At 51.7% G+C, this 18,618-nt stretch overlaps 1 protein-coding gene across 1 annotated transcript in view; it reads right to left on the bottom strand.

The window, feature by feature from the left end:
* The window catches only part of CUNH1orf167 (chromosome unknown C1orf167 homolog), a 28,159-nt gene extending 9,841 nt beyond the window's left edge, over positions 1-18,318 (bottom strand). Inside the window, exons 1-17 of the mRNA XM_067567436.1 lie at positions 18,277-18,318; positions 17,249-17,413; positions 16,819-16,860; positions 11,085-13,036; positions 10,372-10,412; positions 9,522-9,741; positions 9,168-9,343; positions 8,513-8,610; positions 7,901-8,087; positions 6,477-6,658; positions 5,906-6,095; positions 4,755-4,956; positions 3,474-3,655; positions 3,199-3,316; positions 2,682-2,836; positions 1,140-1,348; positions 129-273 (exon numbers count right to left, since the gene is read on the bottom strand). Coding sequence (XP_067423537.1) covers positions 129-273; positions 1,140-1,348; positions 2,682-2,836; positions 3,199-3,316; positions 3,474-3,655; positions 4,755-4,956; positions 5,906-6,095; positions 6,477-6,658; positions 7,901-8,087; positions 8,513-8,610; positions 9,168-9,343; positions 9,522-9,741; positions 10,372-10,412; positions 11,085-13,036; positions 16,819-16,860; positions 17,249-17,327 — 4,178 coding nt within the window. The 5' untranslated portion in view covers positions 17,328-17,413; positions 18,277-18,318. The remainder of the gene's footprint in view (positions 1-128; positions 274-1,139; positions 1,349-2,681; positions 2,837-3,198; positions 3,317-3,473; positions 3,656-4,754; positions 4,957-5,905; positions 6,096-6,476; positions 6,659-7,900; positions 8,088-8,512; positions 8,611-9,167; positions 9,344-9,521; positions 9,742-10,371; positions 10,413-11,084; positions 13,037-16,818; positions 16,861-17,248; positions 17,414-18,276) is intronic.
* Positions 18,319-18,618: the final 300 nt, after the last annotated feature.

Raw genomic sequence — 18,618 nt, 5'->3', positions numbered from 1 at the left:
CAGCAAAGCACTTCCACAGGAACATCATTCGTGCAAAATCTCCCTGGACTTTCGAATCCCGCTCCAGCCTGTGCAGCTCAGATCCAGCTCTAGGAAATAACATTTCTACCCTGGGGGTGCAGACAGACCTGCGCAGGAGAAGACGCTCCCAGCACAAAGCAGCGCTTCTCCCCTTCGCAGCTTGGCAGCGCCAGGCCTGCATGACTGTCCTCTTCCTCTCCTGGGAGCTGCGCTGGGCCCACTGCAGCTGCCGATCCCTCAGGGAGCATTGCTCTGCAATGGAACACAGGAGTCAGGCCAGAGCAGCCACATCACGGCCAGGCAGCAGCACAAAGACAGAACGGATCTGACACACGCACAGAACCTCAGACAAACTTGTACAGGTCTGTTGATCATTTCTTCAAACACAAGTAGCTAGAGAGACTTTTAGGGGGAAAAAAATTCCTAGCACTATGGTTTGAGAGGGGACAAGGAGTCAGGACTTCTGGATTTATCTCCTGCCACCAGCTCATTGTATCATCCTGGGCAAATCACTTTGATGCTCTTCTGTATCTCAGTTACCCCAGTTATAAAAGAGGGATACTTCCCTACCTCCCCGGGGCATTACGGGAACTTACTGTTTGTAAAGCGCTTGGAAATCCTCTGATGAAGTGTGCTATGGAAGCAGGATTCTTATAGACTGCACAGGGATCTTCCTCCCACTGAAGCTGAAGGAAGTTTTGACAATGACTGCAATGGGGGCAGGATACAGCCCATAATGTTGCCTCAAAACTGTGGGCACCTAGGACTCCCCAGTTGTCACTACACATCACAGCCACTTGGAACTTTATAATGACAGCAGAGGGAGAACTTGGATCCCCCTGGTCCAAAGGAGAATCTCCATTAGCTATAAACTGTACAGGGCATGTGATGGACAACTGAGTGATTCTGATTGCAACCAGTAGAGGGCAGTGGTGCACATACACACTAGCCAGTTCATTACAGTGTGACATCTGAAGTCTGCAGAGCCCAAACACCAGGACTACAAGCAGGATTTCCTCCCAATCAGTTTGCTATCATAGCGTCCTTCCCCTTCAGACCCTTCTACAAACAGCATGTGACGCCGAGTTCAGGGCCTGTTGTGCTATGGCGTAACTCACTCTGCCAACAGGTCTGCCAGTACCGCAGGGCGTCTGCTGCCTTTTGGCGGATCCGATGCCTGAATCTCCTGTCAGCTTCCACTTTCTGAGTTAGCCTCCGCTTCCACAGGTCAAAGGCAGCCTGGCAGCAATGGAGACTGTGCTGTTGGGATGCCACGGCTTTCCGATTCTTATCTTCCACAACCCACTTGTGCCAGCCAAGAAACGCCCTGGGAGAGGGGGCGGGGGGAAGGATGTGGGACACATGAGAGGCTGGAAGAGCAGTTCAAAAAGATTTACTTTTGTATGTTAAGTTTAATGAAATACTTACTATAGGTGGGAGATTTCACTAAACTTCACAAGTTACATCAGATCCGTTTATAAAACAGCAATGGGAAAAATATACCTGGAATGTTATCTGAGATTACTTTTCTGGGAGGGAGAGTTCATACCCAACAGCATCCAACGTACTTGCATTTAGCACCCCTTCCAGCCAAGAGCTCAGAGTGTTTTACAAGCATTAATTAAGCTTCACAACACCCTGGCGAGTAGGCGTTAATATCGTCCCACTTTACAGACGGACAGACTGAGGATCAGAGGTTAACTGACTGGCCCAAGGTCACAAGTGAGTTGGCGTCAAAACCAGGAATCGAACTCAGGAATCAGGACTCCTAGTTCTCTGCTCTAACCATTGGACTATGCTGTGTCGTACTTGAGCGTGGTGGAGTGCTGGCTGTGATTTTTCAGCTGACACTTGCAAAACTGCCTATGGATTTAGATATACAACTCTCATGCACTCAATTTTGTGTGTCGAAATCCCCTAGGCAGTTTTGATAATCTGAGCCTTCGTGATCTGGGGTTAATTTAGGCCCCAATGTTTCCAAATTGAGACACTCTGCTCAGTGCAGCTCAAAAAGCATTGGTCACCTGTACGCACGAGAACTGCACCTATATCGGATAAGGTTACATGGGCTATTCATCCTCATGCTTCAGGGCGCTGAGCCAACCAACAGTGGAGGGACTGCACCTGCTTCCTGAAGCATCCAGCACTGGCCACTCTTACAGACAGCGGACATGCTGGTCCACTGTTCCATTCCGGCATGACAGTCTCTCCATGGGAGGTGCATGGCCCAGCCTAAGATGAGGGGCTCCCAAACCAAGCAGTGGAGCGGGGAAGTGATGGAGAAAAAAAATTCATAAGGTGGGGGGAGGGAACCCTGGGAAAGCAAATCCTGGGTCCAATTCAGAGCTCATGGCCCAAGTGGCCTATAGAGCACAGGGCTGGGATGCAGGAGACCTGGATTCTATTCCTTGCTCTGCCACTGGGTGAGTTTGGGCAGGTCACTGCAGCTCCGTGCCTCAGTTTCCCCAACTGTAAAACAACGATAATGACACTGACCTTCTTTGTAAAGTGCTTTGAGATCTCTAGATGAAAAATGCCATAGAAGAGCTAGGGATTGCTACTTCTGATACTTTCACCCAATAGACATTTCTACAGATTCTCTGTAAACATTTACAACAGAAGAGTGTCTGAAAAGTATCCGCAGGCTCTGGGGCCCCTACCGGGATAGCAGGACGTGCCTGCGATGCTGCTGGATCTTTAGATGCTGCTGAGTCTGAGCTGACCAGACCAAGAAAGCTCTCCGCAGGAGTTGTTGCTCTGCTTGGTACCAGAGGGCTCTGCAGGGACTCTCCAGTTCATCTCCAGAACTGTATCCCTGTAACACAAAAAACCAAAAAGGGGTTTGAAATCCAGCACAGATGCCGTACTCCACGGATCCATCTTTCTCACTGCTGCTGCGACCTCGACTAACCCATTCATCCCTGCACCTACGATGCACCTGCCATTGCCAAACCCATCCACCAAACAGGACCCTTTCAATTTCTGAGTACAGGGCCAATCTCCCTGCTCGTCTGCCATTGAGGCTTGCAAGAGGAGGGGGAAAAGATGTGCAGAGATCTGCCAGTCGTGTGAACCGTTTTGCCCAGTGGAGAGCAGACTGCTAAGGTGTGGGCTGGCCGCTGACTAAACCCAGAGGCGCTTCAGTAAATTGAGCAGCGCAGGGAATCCCTTTGTTACCTGCAAAGCGTCACTTTGGAACCTCATTTCTTCCCAGGAGGCGTAACTGGCGAGAGGACCACTGTCCGGTCTCCACAGTGCCGAAGCTTGCAGCTGGCCTCCCATAAACTGATTCCCTCTGCAAGACACAAGCACCAGGCCGAGCAGGGTGAGGAGGGAGGAAAAAAGAAAGGAGAGAGCAGCTGGAGAGGCCCGGGGCTGGGAATCAGGAAGGCAGCCATCCAGGCCATGTGTATTGGTACAGAAAAGCCACCTCTTCCCTGGCTCCAACTCACCCAACTCGGGGACTCTGTGGAGAAGAGGACGCCTGCAGAGAGAGCTCTCCCACCAGCTCAGCTGGGACCTCTGGGCTGCGGTGCTGCAGCAGAGAGCAGGCATACCGGGACAGGTGTGTGGTATCCTCAGCGGTCAGGACGGAGGAGAGGCTGTTCCGGCTGCTGTCATAAAGGCTGCTCTCCTGGTCACACAGAGGAAAATCACGTGGCTGAGAGTTTAGTGCTTCTAGCAATGATCACTCTGCTAACGACCTCCAACCTCTACGCTCACTCCTCTGCAGCAGAGCTGGGAGAGAGCCAAGATGCAGCCAACCCCTCTGCTGCCCCAGGAAACACTCAGCAGCCAGCACGCACATAGGGACATGGGGACACATTTGGTGGAAAAGAGAGACCTCGAACTAGCTACTACGCCAGCCTGACCATGGATTGCCCAATGCTCTGCATAGTTAGCAGGTGAGCACAAAGCCTGTCTTGATGGCCCCTCAAGAGGCTGGCAGCATGGTGGCAAGTAGAACAGAGGCCAGGAGCTCTGCAGTTCATTTCCATGGCAGCCAAGCCACGGGCACTGCAGAGGTCTCTGTATCCCCCTCCCCCAGCTGGCAGAGTTCTCTGTACCCAGTGCCTTCAAGCTGCCATGCAGTGAGTACACAGCAGAACCCACCCACCATCAGCCTGTGGCTCCCATGCGCCCGCCCTCTAGCCCCTCACTTTGGAGACTGGCTGAGAAGGGCATGAACAGGAAGAGCTACCTCTGTAGTTCTCTCAGATCTGCTTCTGAGGACACTTAGCACACGGCCTCTGCAGCGTCAGAGCCTTCGTGTCTAAACCCAAGCAGATCAGCTTGTTAGCGTGGGGCCCGTGTCGAAGCAGAAACTTTAGGTTCAAATCCCAGCACTTCAGTGCCGTGAGGCTGTAACCCCCATCTGTGCCTCACCTGCCCTATCTGTAAATGAGGACAATCGTATTTACCCACCTGGGCAGGGCACTGGTGAAAGGCACCAGGCCAGTGTGAAGTTGGTATGGTAAAGGTGAAGCAGAGAGGCGCAGTGACTTGCCCAAGGTGGCCCAGCTCGTCAGTGGCAGAAATATAATCTTGGTCTCCTGACTCCCTGTGCATTGCTGTCACCGCTAGACCGCACTGCCACAAGGTATTATCAGTATGAAACAGACCCCCAAGGTCCCTCCTGGATCTGAGCTTACCCTGCTTGTATGTTTGCATTGACACTTCCCTGCAGGACATGGTCACCGGCACAGAGAGGACTGTTAGCAGGACTCCCTCACCTTTTCCAACGAACCATGGGAAGCAAGAGTGCTGCTGTGGAAGCCAGAAGATAGCGAGGACTCCTCAGAATCCACCAAGGCAATAGGCTCTTCAGGAGGTGCCCCGGGATTGCGGTTAAGAGGATTCAGCTGAAGAGTCTTCTGGTGCCACTGCTTCAGTACGTCCCGGAGTCGGCGCTGCTCCGAAGCCCGGGAGAAGGATCTAAGACAGGAGGAGAGGGTAAGGAAAAGTTTGCATAACGGCTTAGGAGACTGGTGTTGGGCTAGAAGGTCTTTCACCTGAAGCTGGATCCATTCACACCCAGCCCAGCCCAGCGGCGAGTTACCACGGGACGGTTGTTCTGCAGTGGGTGCGAATCGAGCTGGAGGTCTCAGTCCAGGGATCCACACGATGGAACCCACCATGGCAACCAGCACTAACAGCCCCTGTGCTGACAGCCTCAGCAGAGAGGCCAAGGACTGAGTGGCAGATGGAGACTGCCCCATGGAGAGGCACACCCACCGGTGGGGCAGAGTGGGGAAGCCTGCGCTGCCTGCGCCGTGCTGATTTCTGGGTTCTAGCACCAGCCGCCACCCCTTCGTTTCCAGACTGCAGCAGCAGGTCCCAATGAGCCAACAGACTTTCCTTTGGAAGGCTTGTCCTTCCGATAGTGACTGACGCACCTGGCAGCATGGAGGCGTCTTCCCCGTTATATTAGATCTGCGACGCAGTTAGCGAGTAATAAGCTTGAACATTCAGAATCGATGAGAAGGAAACATATCGGACACGTTTCAGGGGAGCGCCACTAAGGTCCCTTCAGCAGCAATTCCTCCCTTGCTCCTAGAGAGTGCCCTCTCCTGGCCCAGCAGCCCAGAGCCCCTCCTGGCCCTGTCTTTGCTTGCACTGATAACGCACATGCACGGCCCCACTCTGGAAAAGGTCTCACTGGGGCTGTGATAAGCCCCATAGGCTTTTGATAGGTTAAATGAACCGAAGGGATCTGTCTATTTGAATGTCGTTTTGTCTGTGCCAACAATAGAGAAATACTGGAGCAGTAAACTCTACAGTCGATGCAATTTGAGAGGCAAACTGATTTCTTACTCAGGGACCCAGAGGAAATCTGGCCCCCAAGAATCACGGTGTTCACGCCACATTTGATTCTAACACTCACTTAGCTCGCTGCTGCTGAGAGAGCCTCGCCTTCCACAGCAGAAATATCCTCTGGAGCTTCAGTCTCTGGCAGAGGTCATCTAAAGAGCCGCCTCCTTTCCCCAGGAACCATCTCATTACAGTCGAGTATGGCTGAGCTTCATCTTCCTTCATCACAGGGCCATCGGCAGCTTTACAGGTCACAGACAGATCTGAGAGAAGGAGAAACCATTTGTCGGGAGTGACTCTTCAGTGCTCAGAAACCCAGCTTGATGTGGAGGACGGCCCCAGACCCCCCCTGTCCCCCGTCCCACCCAGAGCTCAGCTTCCTTTCTAGATCTCAAGGTAAATTACTGCCAGGCTTGTCAACGGAGTCTCAAATCTTGCTGCAGACTCACTAATCTGGCCTAGGTGGACAAACCTCTTCCTGACTCGGCGTTAGGGTTTCATCGTGTGTGGCGCAGACTTGATTCATGCTGCCCTGCAATAAGCTTCCATGCAGGCTTTGGTGCACCACATGGGGAGGGAAAAAGGTATAGGCACATTAGTATCTTCTGATCCTAGGAGGACTAGATAGGCCCTCAACTCCTCACCGTAACTTCTCCTCTGTCTCCGGGTGAACAAGTTCACAGTTGTCAGCTTGTCCACTTCTCTGAGCTGCAGCATCCGGACCCATTGCTGGAAGCAGTTCCTCAGGGACCCTGCCTTGTGATGCTCCAGGCTGCGCCTGCACGATGCTTTCTGCTCAACAAACTGCCTCCAGGCACTGAAGCATCTGAGGAGACCAAAATAAAAAAGAAATCAAGCTGTAACAGCTGGTTCTCTGGTTATTCCTACCATGGGACTTGTGAGAATCAGGCTACTCTTGGCATTCTCTCACTCCTGGAGTGCTGGGTTAGTCTAGGGATCCCAGGGGAATGCCACAACCCCTTGAATCAAGCTTCTTCCACTTCTAGGTCCAAGGTCTTACTCCAGACCAAGAGATCTTACCATTGAATGGCTATTGGGTGGCCTACATGAAATGAATTGGGAGTTTCAGGCCAGTTCCCGATGAATAGGAATCCACTGCACCCAAACCGTAGCTAACAACTGGCTCTCTTATCGACAGCCTCAACAGAAAAGCCAATAACTGGATGAGCCACAGAGACTCAACTATCCTCTGAACACTAGACGTGCTCTGCCCAGGTCAATGGCGAGGCCTCTTATTGGGGTTGTGCGGGGGGAGCTTGCACCAGTATTGCCTGTGCTGTGCCTGCTCTGTGGCTAAGCAGAGGATTCCGTCAGACAGGACCATCGCAGTCACCTACTCTGACGTCTTGTGTAACACAGGGCAGGGGACTTCCCTGAATCAATTGCTGTTTGAACTTTCTAAAGATCTTTTCTAAAAGTGTCCGATCTTGATTTAAAAATTTCCAGTGATGGAGACTCCCCCACAGTCCTTGGTAAGTTGTGGTAGACTTCAGCTTGCAACAGTAAATTTGTACACACAATATAGTCTTAGTCTTTAGTGTGGGTGCCATGAGAAAGGGCCTGGGTGGGATAATACTGGGTGAAGGGAGAAGCCAGTGCTTTTAGCGTACCAGCCTTTTCACTTCTGGGGACCGGGGTTCAAGGCCTGGATTGGGCCAGGAAAGGAAGAGGAGTTGGGTTCTTCTCTCCTAGTCCTCATTTGCCCACCACACTGTTTGGAACAATTGCGCGTGGTCAGCAGTCTCTATGTGGTGACTGGACTTGCAGTGCACAGAGCTCAGGGTGGAATTGCCTTGGCTGAGCTCTCTGAAGGAGCTTGCCCCATACGGGTCCGTGTTAGGTCAGCTTCTAGCTAGTGAGCACTGACTTCATTCCCAAATATTTTTAGAGCAATAAAGGGTGGGACGGGCTTTGTCTAGAACTCGACAGAGTCATTCTGGGCTGGATCTATCGGTGCCAGGCTGCTGCCTGGGTTTTCACAAAAGAACACATTCCAGACTGAACCCGACATTCGCAAGGGAAGGAAGATGTATCCCCTTTTGCTTACCGGGTGGCCAGCTCTCTCCGGATCCGAGTCATCAGCGGCAAAATCCGCTCTGTTTCCAAGCTCCGTGAACGCCATGCCCGGAAAATGTTCTGTAGCTTCTTCTTCTCCAGCAGGGCACAGGCTTCCTGCACTCTGGCCTCCTCCTTGTCCAGCAGCTCCTTCTGAAGGCGCCACAGTCTGAAAGCTGCTGCGTTACAAGACCAGGGAGGGAGAAAAAAAATCAGATCTGAAGAGAACAAACTTAAAACTTTTTAGCACCATCACAGCAAACATCCAGCGACTGGAGTCCTGCTGGCCATGGCAGGGCACTGCTGGGAGGAAGCTCACGTTGTTGTAGCCAGAGCATCCACTACAACTGACCTCACGTAGGAGATCAGACAAAGGAGATGGTGAAACAGAACAATAGGCAACTAATCCTATGAGATGCTGAGCAGCCGCCACTCCAGACAGACCAGAGTCAAAGCCCAGCACTCCACAGGATCAGGTTCTGCAAGAGCAAAGGCCAGGCAGTCAGACATCAAGAGAGAAATATTGGGAAATGCCACCATTCTTCCCACCTGGGAGCATATAGTTTACCTGCACGTGTTTGAATGCTCTGAAGCAAGTGCTTACCAGCCAGCCGCCTCAGGTCCCGGATAACCTGCACCCTCTGACAGAGCTCATCTGCTCTCTGCCGGAGATGAAGCTGCATCCACAGGTCTGCCTCCACCCTGAAAGAGTCCCAAGCTTGTGTTTAACAACACAGCCCATCAGCGAGGGAGCTCACAGACCCAGAACAGGGGGAGGGGTTACGATCTAGGCCTCCCTTTCCTCCAGGGCTGCTGGTATCTTTCTGGAATTGCTCAGCTTTTCTACCATAGAACCTGCGCAAATAGCGAAGGGAAAGACCTAAGTCCATTCTCCTGCCAGGGATTGATGAAGAGTCCGATTCGGACCTCACGAACCCCTGCTCCACACATATGGATAGCAACCGGACTCAAGAAATGACCCAGGGTTTCCCTCTTGTTCCCACTTCCTATCAGACACACTGAAATCTGAACAATAAAGCTAGCACCTCCGAGTCTGAGATAGGATCCCCCAGTGCTTGGAAGCTGTAAGTGTAAACTCCCGCTGTGGAAATCTTCTCTTATATCCAGAGGAGGGAGGGATTGTCCCACCAGTTCTCCCTTCCTGGGATGTCATCTGGCTAAAGAGAGTTCCTCTGCTTCCAACTCCAGCCCCGCAACCATCCAAGACGGAGAGTCACTGATGAGAAAATCCCACTTACCTACTGTGCTGCGCAGCTTCCTGGGGGAACCCTGCCGGCAGGTGGCACCGTGCTGGGGCTGTCACAGCTGGACCTCTCCCTAGCCCGACAAGACCTACTGGCAACTCTTTGGCGAGAGTCGTTGGCACCTGCTTTGAGGTTTGGCTTTCGTTTCGCTTCGCCACCGCTTGCTTCCACTGAAAGAGGGGCAGCGTGGTGAGACCTGCCCACGTCAGAGCCCCCGCCCTCAGGCTCAGCATCCACTCTAGAGCACTGGGCCCCCTTTCCTCAGCATACATGTGGGCAGTCATTCCCCTGCCACCTCCCTCTCTGCTCCTGGTGGCATCTCCTCTGCTGTCCGCTGCCCATCCTTACCCTGTGAAAGCCGACAGCCAGCACGGCCAGGGAGTGTCTCCGCTGGGCAATCTCCAGCTGCGCCTTCCGCAACTGCACGGCCCACTGTAGGGCGCCAAGCCCCTTGCGTAGCAGCTGCTGTCTGTAGAGCTCCCACGCTGCAGTCCTCTTCCTGAGGGCATGGCTGCTCCAGGCTTGGAAACACCTGGCCAGCTGTTGCCTGTTACACAGCAGCTGAGAACTGAAACAGAAATGAGGACGCGAACTCCCGAATCAGCAAGGAAGGGTCAAATCCAGCCAAGACACGTCAGCAGGAGTCCAGCCACCTGTCTAGCAATCTCCACCTAAGCTAGTTCTCTCATTCCCAGGGACTGAGTGAGGCCAGGCCTCTCCAACCAGCTTCCAGACCACACGCTCAGCTACAGCCTGCACCAAACAAAGGCGTAAGTACTGCCAGCTCAGCGGCACTCTCCCCTCTTATCCAAAAGGTCGTGGGTTCGAGTCCCACATCAAGCCCTTAGCTCATTGATTGCTCTCTGCTGACCATGCCAGGAGTTCAGCTGAAAAAGCTACACCGCTGGGGGGCTATTCTGTGGAGGAGACATTAAACCGAGGTTGCCTTATGTCCACTGCTGGTAGCTACCAAGATGGAAGTTAAAAGATGCGCCAGTTTTTTTAAAAGCAGAGTCAGTGCTGGACGTCGCGGTCATTTATTCTCAAAGGGCGTGTAACTACTCTGCCAACTCGACATGTGTCACGCAGTATTGCGGAGCATTCCCAGGAACCAAACTCCCCAGGAAAATGTTCCATGGCCACACGGTTCCCCAGGCAACTTCCCCTTCAATCCCCCGCCATCTCAAACCCCTTTTACCTTCTCTCCATCTCCAAATGTGAGAAGTTGCTCTCTGGGCCCTACAGGTAAAGAGCAGAGAGTGACACACTGGTATTAACCACAATAAGCACTGGTATCACAAGGACTCACAACCCTCAGGTGGAAGATTCAGTCTGTGGTCAGCGTGGTGCGCAGCCTCACACAACCATTCAGGTCGGGAAGCGAACGCCAGCCGTAGGGCTGGGCAGTTCTAGCTGGCTGCCCCAGCTGTGACATCGCAGGGCCTCATTCTGTGCTGAGTCGAGCCTTGCTCTGCAGAGGCTTCCTTTAATTTCAGCATGAGAAAAAGAGTGAGAGAACTGGCCCCTCAGTGCTCCACTGCCAGAGGTAGAGCCATCGTGGTGCTTTCCCTCCCCAGAGCCTGGGAAGGTAAAATGCAAAGGTGACAGGCTGATCTTTGAGAAGAAGGCGCTAGAGAGAGGGAGAGGGTGATGCTTATTCTAAGGCCCATGTCAGAGATCTGATACAAGGCCGGATGGACCACTGATCTATCCCCTTCAGGAAGGGAAATGGTGGCTGCAATTACTTTTGGGGGGCTCTCACCATTCAGGGCCAGAAGATTACATGAAAATCATCCCCACAATCCATTTCCCTCAGCAGCTCCATTCTTCACCCCCAGCTGCTGCTGGCAAAAGGTGGAGACAAAGAGGGTACAGGAGAACCTGGATGCTGTGCACCAACAGAGTCCTCACCCTTGCTGGTATCACGTCCTGCGCCTGGCTGCTTTCCTCACAGGGCTGCAGTTCCCTGCTGCTCCGTTCTGCAGGAAGCTTCTCAGATTGGTCCCGGTCAATGCTGAGCCCCTGATCCTTGCAGAAGGCCTTCTGGGAGCATTCTTCATTTCCTCCCTCTTTGGTGGCATTCGTACCATCTACCTCAGTGGCAACCAAAGAATATTCACTGGGAGCTTGCCTGACCGTTACCCTAAAAGGGTTGTCGCTTGGACTAGGCACGGACTGCCTTTTATTCACCATGGCTATTCTCCTGGCTGCTGGTGATATGATGTCACATGCCCCTGGTGACTCTCCATGGTCTTCACCACGAGGCTCAGAGGCGCCGACATCTATGGAGCCCGTACTAAGCCGCTGGGCTTGACCAATCCCTGCATCTCCAGACGGAGACTGGACTCTCACATGCACTTGCCCTGGAGTCCCATACACAGCTACGCTGACATTCATCGGAGCCCCACCCTCCTGGGTCTCCAGTGACACTTGCAGATCATCTGGGTCTGGGCTGGATGGAAGGGACGTTCTCCAATGCACAGAGCAGGGTGACGCTCTGACAAAGGACTCTTCTGCTCCAAGGGGCTTGTCAGGGAAACAAGTTCTTATGTGGCCCCATGTGCCATCCCGCTGCGGAGTCTGCTGTGCCTGTGACTTATACCTGAGGTAGGGAGAGCAGTCACAGGGTCTCCCTGCTTCTGTATCAACCAGGTAGACTGAGCTGGTACCAGCACAGAGGGTTTCTGGCCAGATTCCACCTGACACTTTGGTTCTTTGCACATATAACTCAATATTTCTGCATCTGTGACACAGACAGGTAGGTCCAGCATCCCCCAAGTCACTAGTCACTGAGCCAAGACCCCAATCCCTAGCAAATGGGACACCCCATTTCATCCTGGCTTGCTTAGCTCTGCTCTGTTCTCTAGCAAGCTGCTCTCGCACGCTCAGGACAGCAGGTGTAGAGACTTCAGGAGCAAAGCACAAACGGCAAGCTACCGGAGAAGATCTGGACTCCAAAGGGAGGGAGTTCCATATCCCCATTAAAGCAGCTTCTTGCTTCAGCCTCTGGATTGAGCAGTGCAGGCTGGCAGAAGTTTGGGAGGACAGCAAGAGAGACTGAAGGGCTGCGGAGCTGGGACGGGACTCGGTCAGGCTGGAGGGACCCAGTTCGTCCAAGGTGAGGGCAGGCTCCGGACAACAGGAGTTCACACTTCCTCTGGAGCTCCCTGGAGAGGGACATCCCATTGATCTGGGATGGGGAACAAGCCCAGCAGAGGAGATGACAGGCACGACAGTAGGGGAGAGGGAATCTGTGCTGGCTAGTAAAGGATGCCCATGGTCTGCATCATAAGCAGCAAGAGGTTCATGGTGTTGCCTTTTCGCTTGTTGCTCATTGCTCTGGTTTTGTCTCTTCGGATGATGATGGCAGGTGCAGTGCACAGAGGGCCGATCAGAGGGACTAAACGCCTCCTTTGGTTTCCCCTTGTACTGGAAGCTCCTCTCTGCAAGGTCGGCACTCACATTCTCCCCATTCCCTTCTAGCCCCGCCTCGCTGAAGCAGGAATGTCTCTGCTGAAGAACCACATTGGGTTGAGCTGATGAAGGAAGCGGGGGTTTACCAGATGCCACCTTTTCAGAGCTGCGCTGCTGCAGCCTGCAGTACAGGTTATTTTGCTGCTGGGAGCAGGAGTTGGAGAGCTGGCTGGTAGCAGCCCTGAAAGAGAGATTAGTCTGTATCAGACTGGGATCCCTCTTCTTGGGGTCTTTGCTTTTTACAGCTGGTGCAGTCCTGTCTTGCTCCGCTTCCCAGCCGCGGGTGACACTGAATGCAGCAGCACTGGCCCGGTGATGAGTAACTTCAGCTCGGCTTCCAGTGCCCAAATACAGATTTACGTTCACGTTCTTCTGAACATTTCTATGCTCTAAAGAAAAACAAGAACAGTTCTTGTAAAGGGAGCATTAACATTCCACCCCCCACTGCTTTCCAGGCACCTGAGGAGCTCCCCGCATACAGTGGAACCTCAGAGGTACGAACACCTCGGGAATGGAGGTTGTTCCTAACTCTGAAATGTCCGTAACTGAACAAGACGTTATGGTTGTGTCTTGAAAGTTTACAACTGGGCATTGACTTAATGCAGCTTTGAAACTTTACTATGCAGAAGAAAAATGCTGCTTTCCCTTTATTTTTTTAGTGGTTTATAGTTAAACCTCTACTTGCTTTTTTATGTTTGGTCTCTGCTGTTGTCTGATTGTGTACTTCCGGTTCCAAATGAGGTGTGTGGTTGACTGGTTAGTTCATAACTCTGGTGTTGAGAGCTCTGAGGTTCTACTGTAATAATCCTCTTCTCTCCAATAAGCCTCAATCCCTGCACTGAAAATATCATGTACACTCTTGCGTTCCCTTTAAAAAGAGACACTTCCTTCTGGCAGGGCAGGAGGAATTTGAAGGGGACAGTCCCAGATCTCAACAGGAGCCCAGAAAAAGAGAGATCTCTTCTAGCGTTATTATGCTTACACCTGCAGCCACCAATGGCTAAGGCCCTCATTACACTTCAGCTCAGAATGCGTTAGCCAAAACCTTGACTCAGCCAAGTTTTTGCTAGTAAGGTGCTAATACAGCTGTCCCCTGGCCAGTGCATAGATGGTTTTCTGATTCAGGAAAGAATCAGGTTTAAATAGGAAAGAATCAGGTTTAAATAGTTCTGAACTACGTGGTTTGAACCGGAGTGTCCACACTCCCTCATCTTGGCCAGCAGGGCTCCGGTCTCATTCACACTAATTCCTCCTGGTACAGGATAGTGCCCTGAGCTGTTTAGCCTACAATTCGGTCTTGCAGCATGGAGGCAACTGAACTGTTTTAACCACGTTCCCAAATCATGCTACAGTCTGCCAAGAGTCCAAGGCTGCAGCACATTTGGGAATCATGGTTTAATCTTGTCTACATTACAAGACCAGAGCATGCAGTGCACACAGGTCCTTAAGTAGCAGTGCTGCCTCTGTTCAAGTCTCCCTCCAGAATGTAGGCTCATACCCATTACTGAGATACTAGTGCAATGTGAGGGGGTGTTTGCTTTCATTCCCCTGACTTCCGTAACCAGAATGGCAGGAAGTGTTGCCATTCCCACCTTTTTAATGCTTACAAGAAGGAGTCCCCACTACTCCATCTCACTGGCCTGCTGGCTGACTAAGATTGGAAATCACCCATTTACAGCCACACAGGAGAGATAACATGGCCTGCCAAACAGAGCATCAGAAATAAGATGAGGAAATTGAAGGAACATCTTGAAGTCAGCAGTTTGACTATAAGGCTATGTCTACCCTACAGCTTATGTCAGCAGAATTTATGTTGCTTAGGGGTGTGAATAAACCACTCCCCGCAAGCAACACAAATTACACCGAGATAAGCACCCGTGTGGACAGCTCTATGTCGGCAGGAGAGCTTCTGTCACTTGTGGAGGTGGTTTTATTATGCTGACGGGAGACCCGTGGGCACAGAGCAGCTTCACCAGACGTGCTACATCAGTGCAACTACAGCACTACACCTGTAGCCATGCTCTATACTTTTTTTAAATAAGCAGTAAACCCGAGCTGAAATTTACATGATGAAATATACTTCACACACACACACACACACACACACACACACACACACTCCAGCAAGATCCTACATCTTGGCAGGGGATTAGACTATTAGATGTCCCTCGTGGATCCTCCTAACCCTATGGTTCTATGATGAACGGGGGGAATGGGCCGCAAAACTGACTGTGAAACAATGCCAATCATCTTTGTCTCACCAAGAGCATTTAGAACAATATGCTTGAAAGCAAAATAATTATCTTTAGACAGGTATTACACACCAAGACTTAATTTCCAAACTATGTGCATTTCATCCTCCTTCTCCCAGAAAGAGGGCCAAACAGTGAACAACTCAGCTTTTTTTCTTTGCAAATGGTCCGCTGGTCCTTCTGACACAGAAACTCAGCCACTAATCTGATCAAAGCCTGGAAGCAGACTTGACTACAGAAGTGACAGGAGACACTCATTTGCTGATACAACAATTATCCTTGGGAACAGCTGTCACTATCTTTCACATGTTCTCAAACATATTGCGAAGGGGAAGATTTTATTTTTCCCTGTTAAGTAGGGGCTGGCATCTAAAAAATGAACAGACTTTCCACAAGTTTCCAGCATGGCACTGGCTTCTCTAGACTGCTTATTCTTGCATGAAGCATAATCACAAAGCACAACAAGCTGGCTTTTCAGAAAAGGATTCCTTGCATCCCAGGAATTTCCACACAGCTAGCAGAGTGTTAAAACACTGGGGGTTTTATAATGGACCCAGAATCACAAAGGGGAAAGTCCTTTCAGGTATTAATTGTTCCCTTCCGTGGATGCTCACCACACTGTCACATCAACAGTCTGCATTTAAGTTTGAGAATCTAGAAGCTACAAGCAAACAAACCATCTCTCATATACAGACACACATACTATCCCAGTCTCCATTACATTTCTTTCTGCCATGCGCTAGGTTCTTAACACATGGCCAGGCCCAGATTTTAACAACTGTTTTTGCCCACCTCATTGAGGTCTTTTCTAGACTAGGAAACAATGCCTTCTATTAAAAATCACATTAGCTAGTACAAGTTAGCCAGCCCTTTACAAACGCCACTCAGGGCCTAGTGGAGATGCAGGTTAACACTTTTAAATCAGGATGAGCTGATCGAGGCCAACAAGATTTTTAAAAACATCTTTTTTCCTAGTCTAGACAAGGTCTATCAGGGACATAGTCAGGTCAAACTCAGACCGATTTAGGCTTTAAAATACAAACAAGTATTACAAACCCGATGACCAACGGATTTTGTTGTTGTTCTTGTTGTAATTCCAATGACAATTAGGGGTTTTAAAGAAAAAAAAGGTGCTTGCAAACTAAATTTTGCAGCATTGAACTAGTCCACCAGAACTGGAAAATGAAACTGGCTAGAAACAAAGTGAAGCTGATCAATCTATTTCCAGTGTCTGCACTGAGACAGACAGCATAATTAATGAAAAGTCAACTGGACTATTTTAAATTCATTCAATTTCAGTCCTATGAGACATTATGAATAACAAAGGGCGTCTGTATTGTTAAAATACATAACAGACAAACATACAGCACTTAAATCAGTGGGTTCTTTCCCCAACCACAGAGATTCAAGCTAGTAAGTTTTACATTTCAGAGGTGAGGAAACTGAAACATAGAGCAGTGACTTGCCCAAGGTCACACAGCGAGTCCAGAATAGAGGTTTCCTGACTGCTCAATGACTAGACCAGCACGCACATGTAGGGCTTTTAATCCAAGACACACACACATATATTACTTTGATGAGCTGGAAAGAAGGTGGATCTGCCATGGTTGCTAAATGGTAGTCAGACGCTCTCCCCCCATCATCTTGCAACATGTGTGACCTGCACACGCTGCCTGCTAAGAATCATACTAGGTCCCGTGGTGGTCCACCCACCGCACTGGAAGCTGTACCTGGTGGGGTTAGAGGGAAATCTCTGCCTGGGCCAAGCCTGGAGGAGCCATGCTAAGCTCTTCTCAGCTGGAAATCGCTCTGGCACACATTCCAAGCCCCCCAGCTGAAAGTCCCGGTGTAGTTCATATCGAGTGTGAGATTGTCTCTCCTCCTGTGCTAAGCCACCTCTGCTGTATGAAGTTACTCACGCCGATAGCCACCAGAAGACATGCCGCTTGCTCCAGCCAGAACTTCGGGGATGAGAACAAATATCGTTTTGTGTTTGATTCTCTGAACTCACTGCAAACACGCAGCTTTGTCCACTTAATGCCCCAAATCCCAGCAGCAAATGCACCCCAGCTGAGGCACTTTAAGCAGCTTATCGCCCATGATTAGTGATGCTGGCTTGTCATTGTGACTACAGATGTCCATGGAAAAGGAGCTTTGACCCATGCCTAATTAGAGCTACATCCTCAAGATGGCACAGATAAATTAGCTAACCAATCCAGGGGGCTGAAAAGTGGTGGGCCCACCAGTTTTCCTGACACCCCGTTTGACAGATTACCTGAAGAGAGCCCTTAGGTAACACAGTGATATGCACCCTACAAACACCAGAGCAGACAGAGCACAGTTGCTTACCTGATTTCAGATAGCTACTTAGGAGAGGGGGGATGTTTTCTTTCTTCCGGCGGCTTAGGATCCTGTTTGTGTTCTCCATGCTCGCTACACAGTTCACGGTAGAGCGTTGCACCCTGCAAACTTCACGGAGAGGCCTTCTTCCCAGCAACACCACGTTACACACCACTGCAGGCCAACAACATGGGAATCTGAAACCACCACGTCAGGTGGAGCGGACTGTAATAACAGCCAGATCTGTTTGTTCCAGAGTTACAGTCCCAGATGTCCTCCCCCCATGGGAGCATCCAGATGTTCCTGGCGAGCCCACTGAGTCAGCAAGGATGATGCACATCCTTGAAGTTATCCCATAGCTATCTGTAGGCCCCTCTGTATGTGTGCCTCAAGGTACCCCTCCCTTCTGCTGGGAAATCAGTCTGCCTGGGCCTGTCTCCCTCTCTCCCTACTGCCCATCAAGCTGGATCTGTGCTGAAGTCAGTCTGTCCTGCTCAGTGGCAGGCTGCACTGCCTTCTGTCTCCTGCTGTGTTTCCCTCTCTCTCTCTTAATGTCCTTGGCTCTCTTTCTTTTCTTTGTATTTCTCGGTGTCTGTGCTGGGGGGTGGGCAGAGGACAAGGGCTGCGTCTGTCCGTGCAGGGCGGGAGCTATCAGCTGTCTGTCTGTGGGGAGGATGGGGTCCTGCCAACTGTCTGTCTTTGTGCTGGGGGTGGTAGTGTTAGATGTCTGTCTGTCTGTCTGTCTGTCTTTGTGCGGGGGGTGGTAGTGGCTGTTAGATGTCTGTCTGTCTTTGTGCTGGGGGCAGGGTGGCTGTTAGATGTCTGACTGTCTGTCTGCTGGGAAGGGGCTGCTGCCAGGTATCTGTTTGTGCGGGGGGGAGGGGCTACTGCTGTGTCTGTCTGTGCTGGGTGGGTCGGACTGGATGTCTGTCTGTCTGTGCTGGGGGCGGGTGTCCGTCTGTCTTAGGGCCTCCTAGACACAGGGAGGAGGGGCAGGCGGGTGTCCTGCCGAGTGTCCGTCTGTGCTGAGGTCCTACCGGAATCGGCTGTCCGTCTGTCTGTGCTGGGAGGGGCCTCCTCGGCCGTTAGGTCGGTCTGTCTCTCTCTCGCCCCCTTTCGAACCGGGCGCGGCTCTCGGCCCGCCCGCCCCGCTGGGGGCCCGGCAGGGAGCCTGCGACGCGCGGGGGCCGGGCGAAGCCTCCGCCGAGCCTGAGGCCGCCGGGCTGTGCAGACCCGTGACCGCGGCGCCTCCCCCCGGCGGCAGCCGCTTTCCCCGCCCCTCGGCCCGGCCCCGGCCCCGCTCCGCCGGCCTGGCCCTGACCTCGCTCGCCCACAGCGCCGCCTCCCTCGCTCCTCCCGCCCGCAGCCCCGGGTCTCGT

The sequence above is a fragment of the Emydura macquarii genome, unplaced genomic scaffold (genome assembly GCF_026122565.2).
Source record: "Emydura macquarii macquarii isolate MOO-44397 ecotype Brisbane River unplaced genomic scaffold, CSIRO-AGI_Emac_v2 contig_2768, whole genome shotgun sequence".
Taxonomy (NCBI): Eukaryota; Metazoa; Chordata; order Testudines; family Chelidae; genus Emydura; species Emydura macquarii.
Note: the sequence above shows the minus strand (reverse complement) of the source record. Positions and strands in the feature narration are given on the sequence as shown.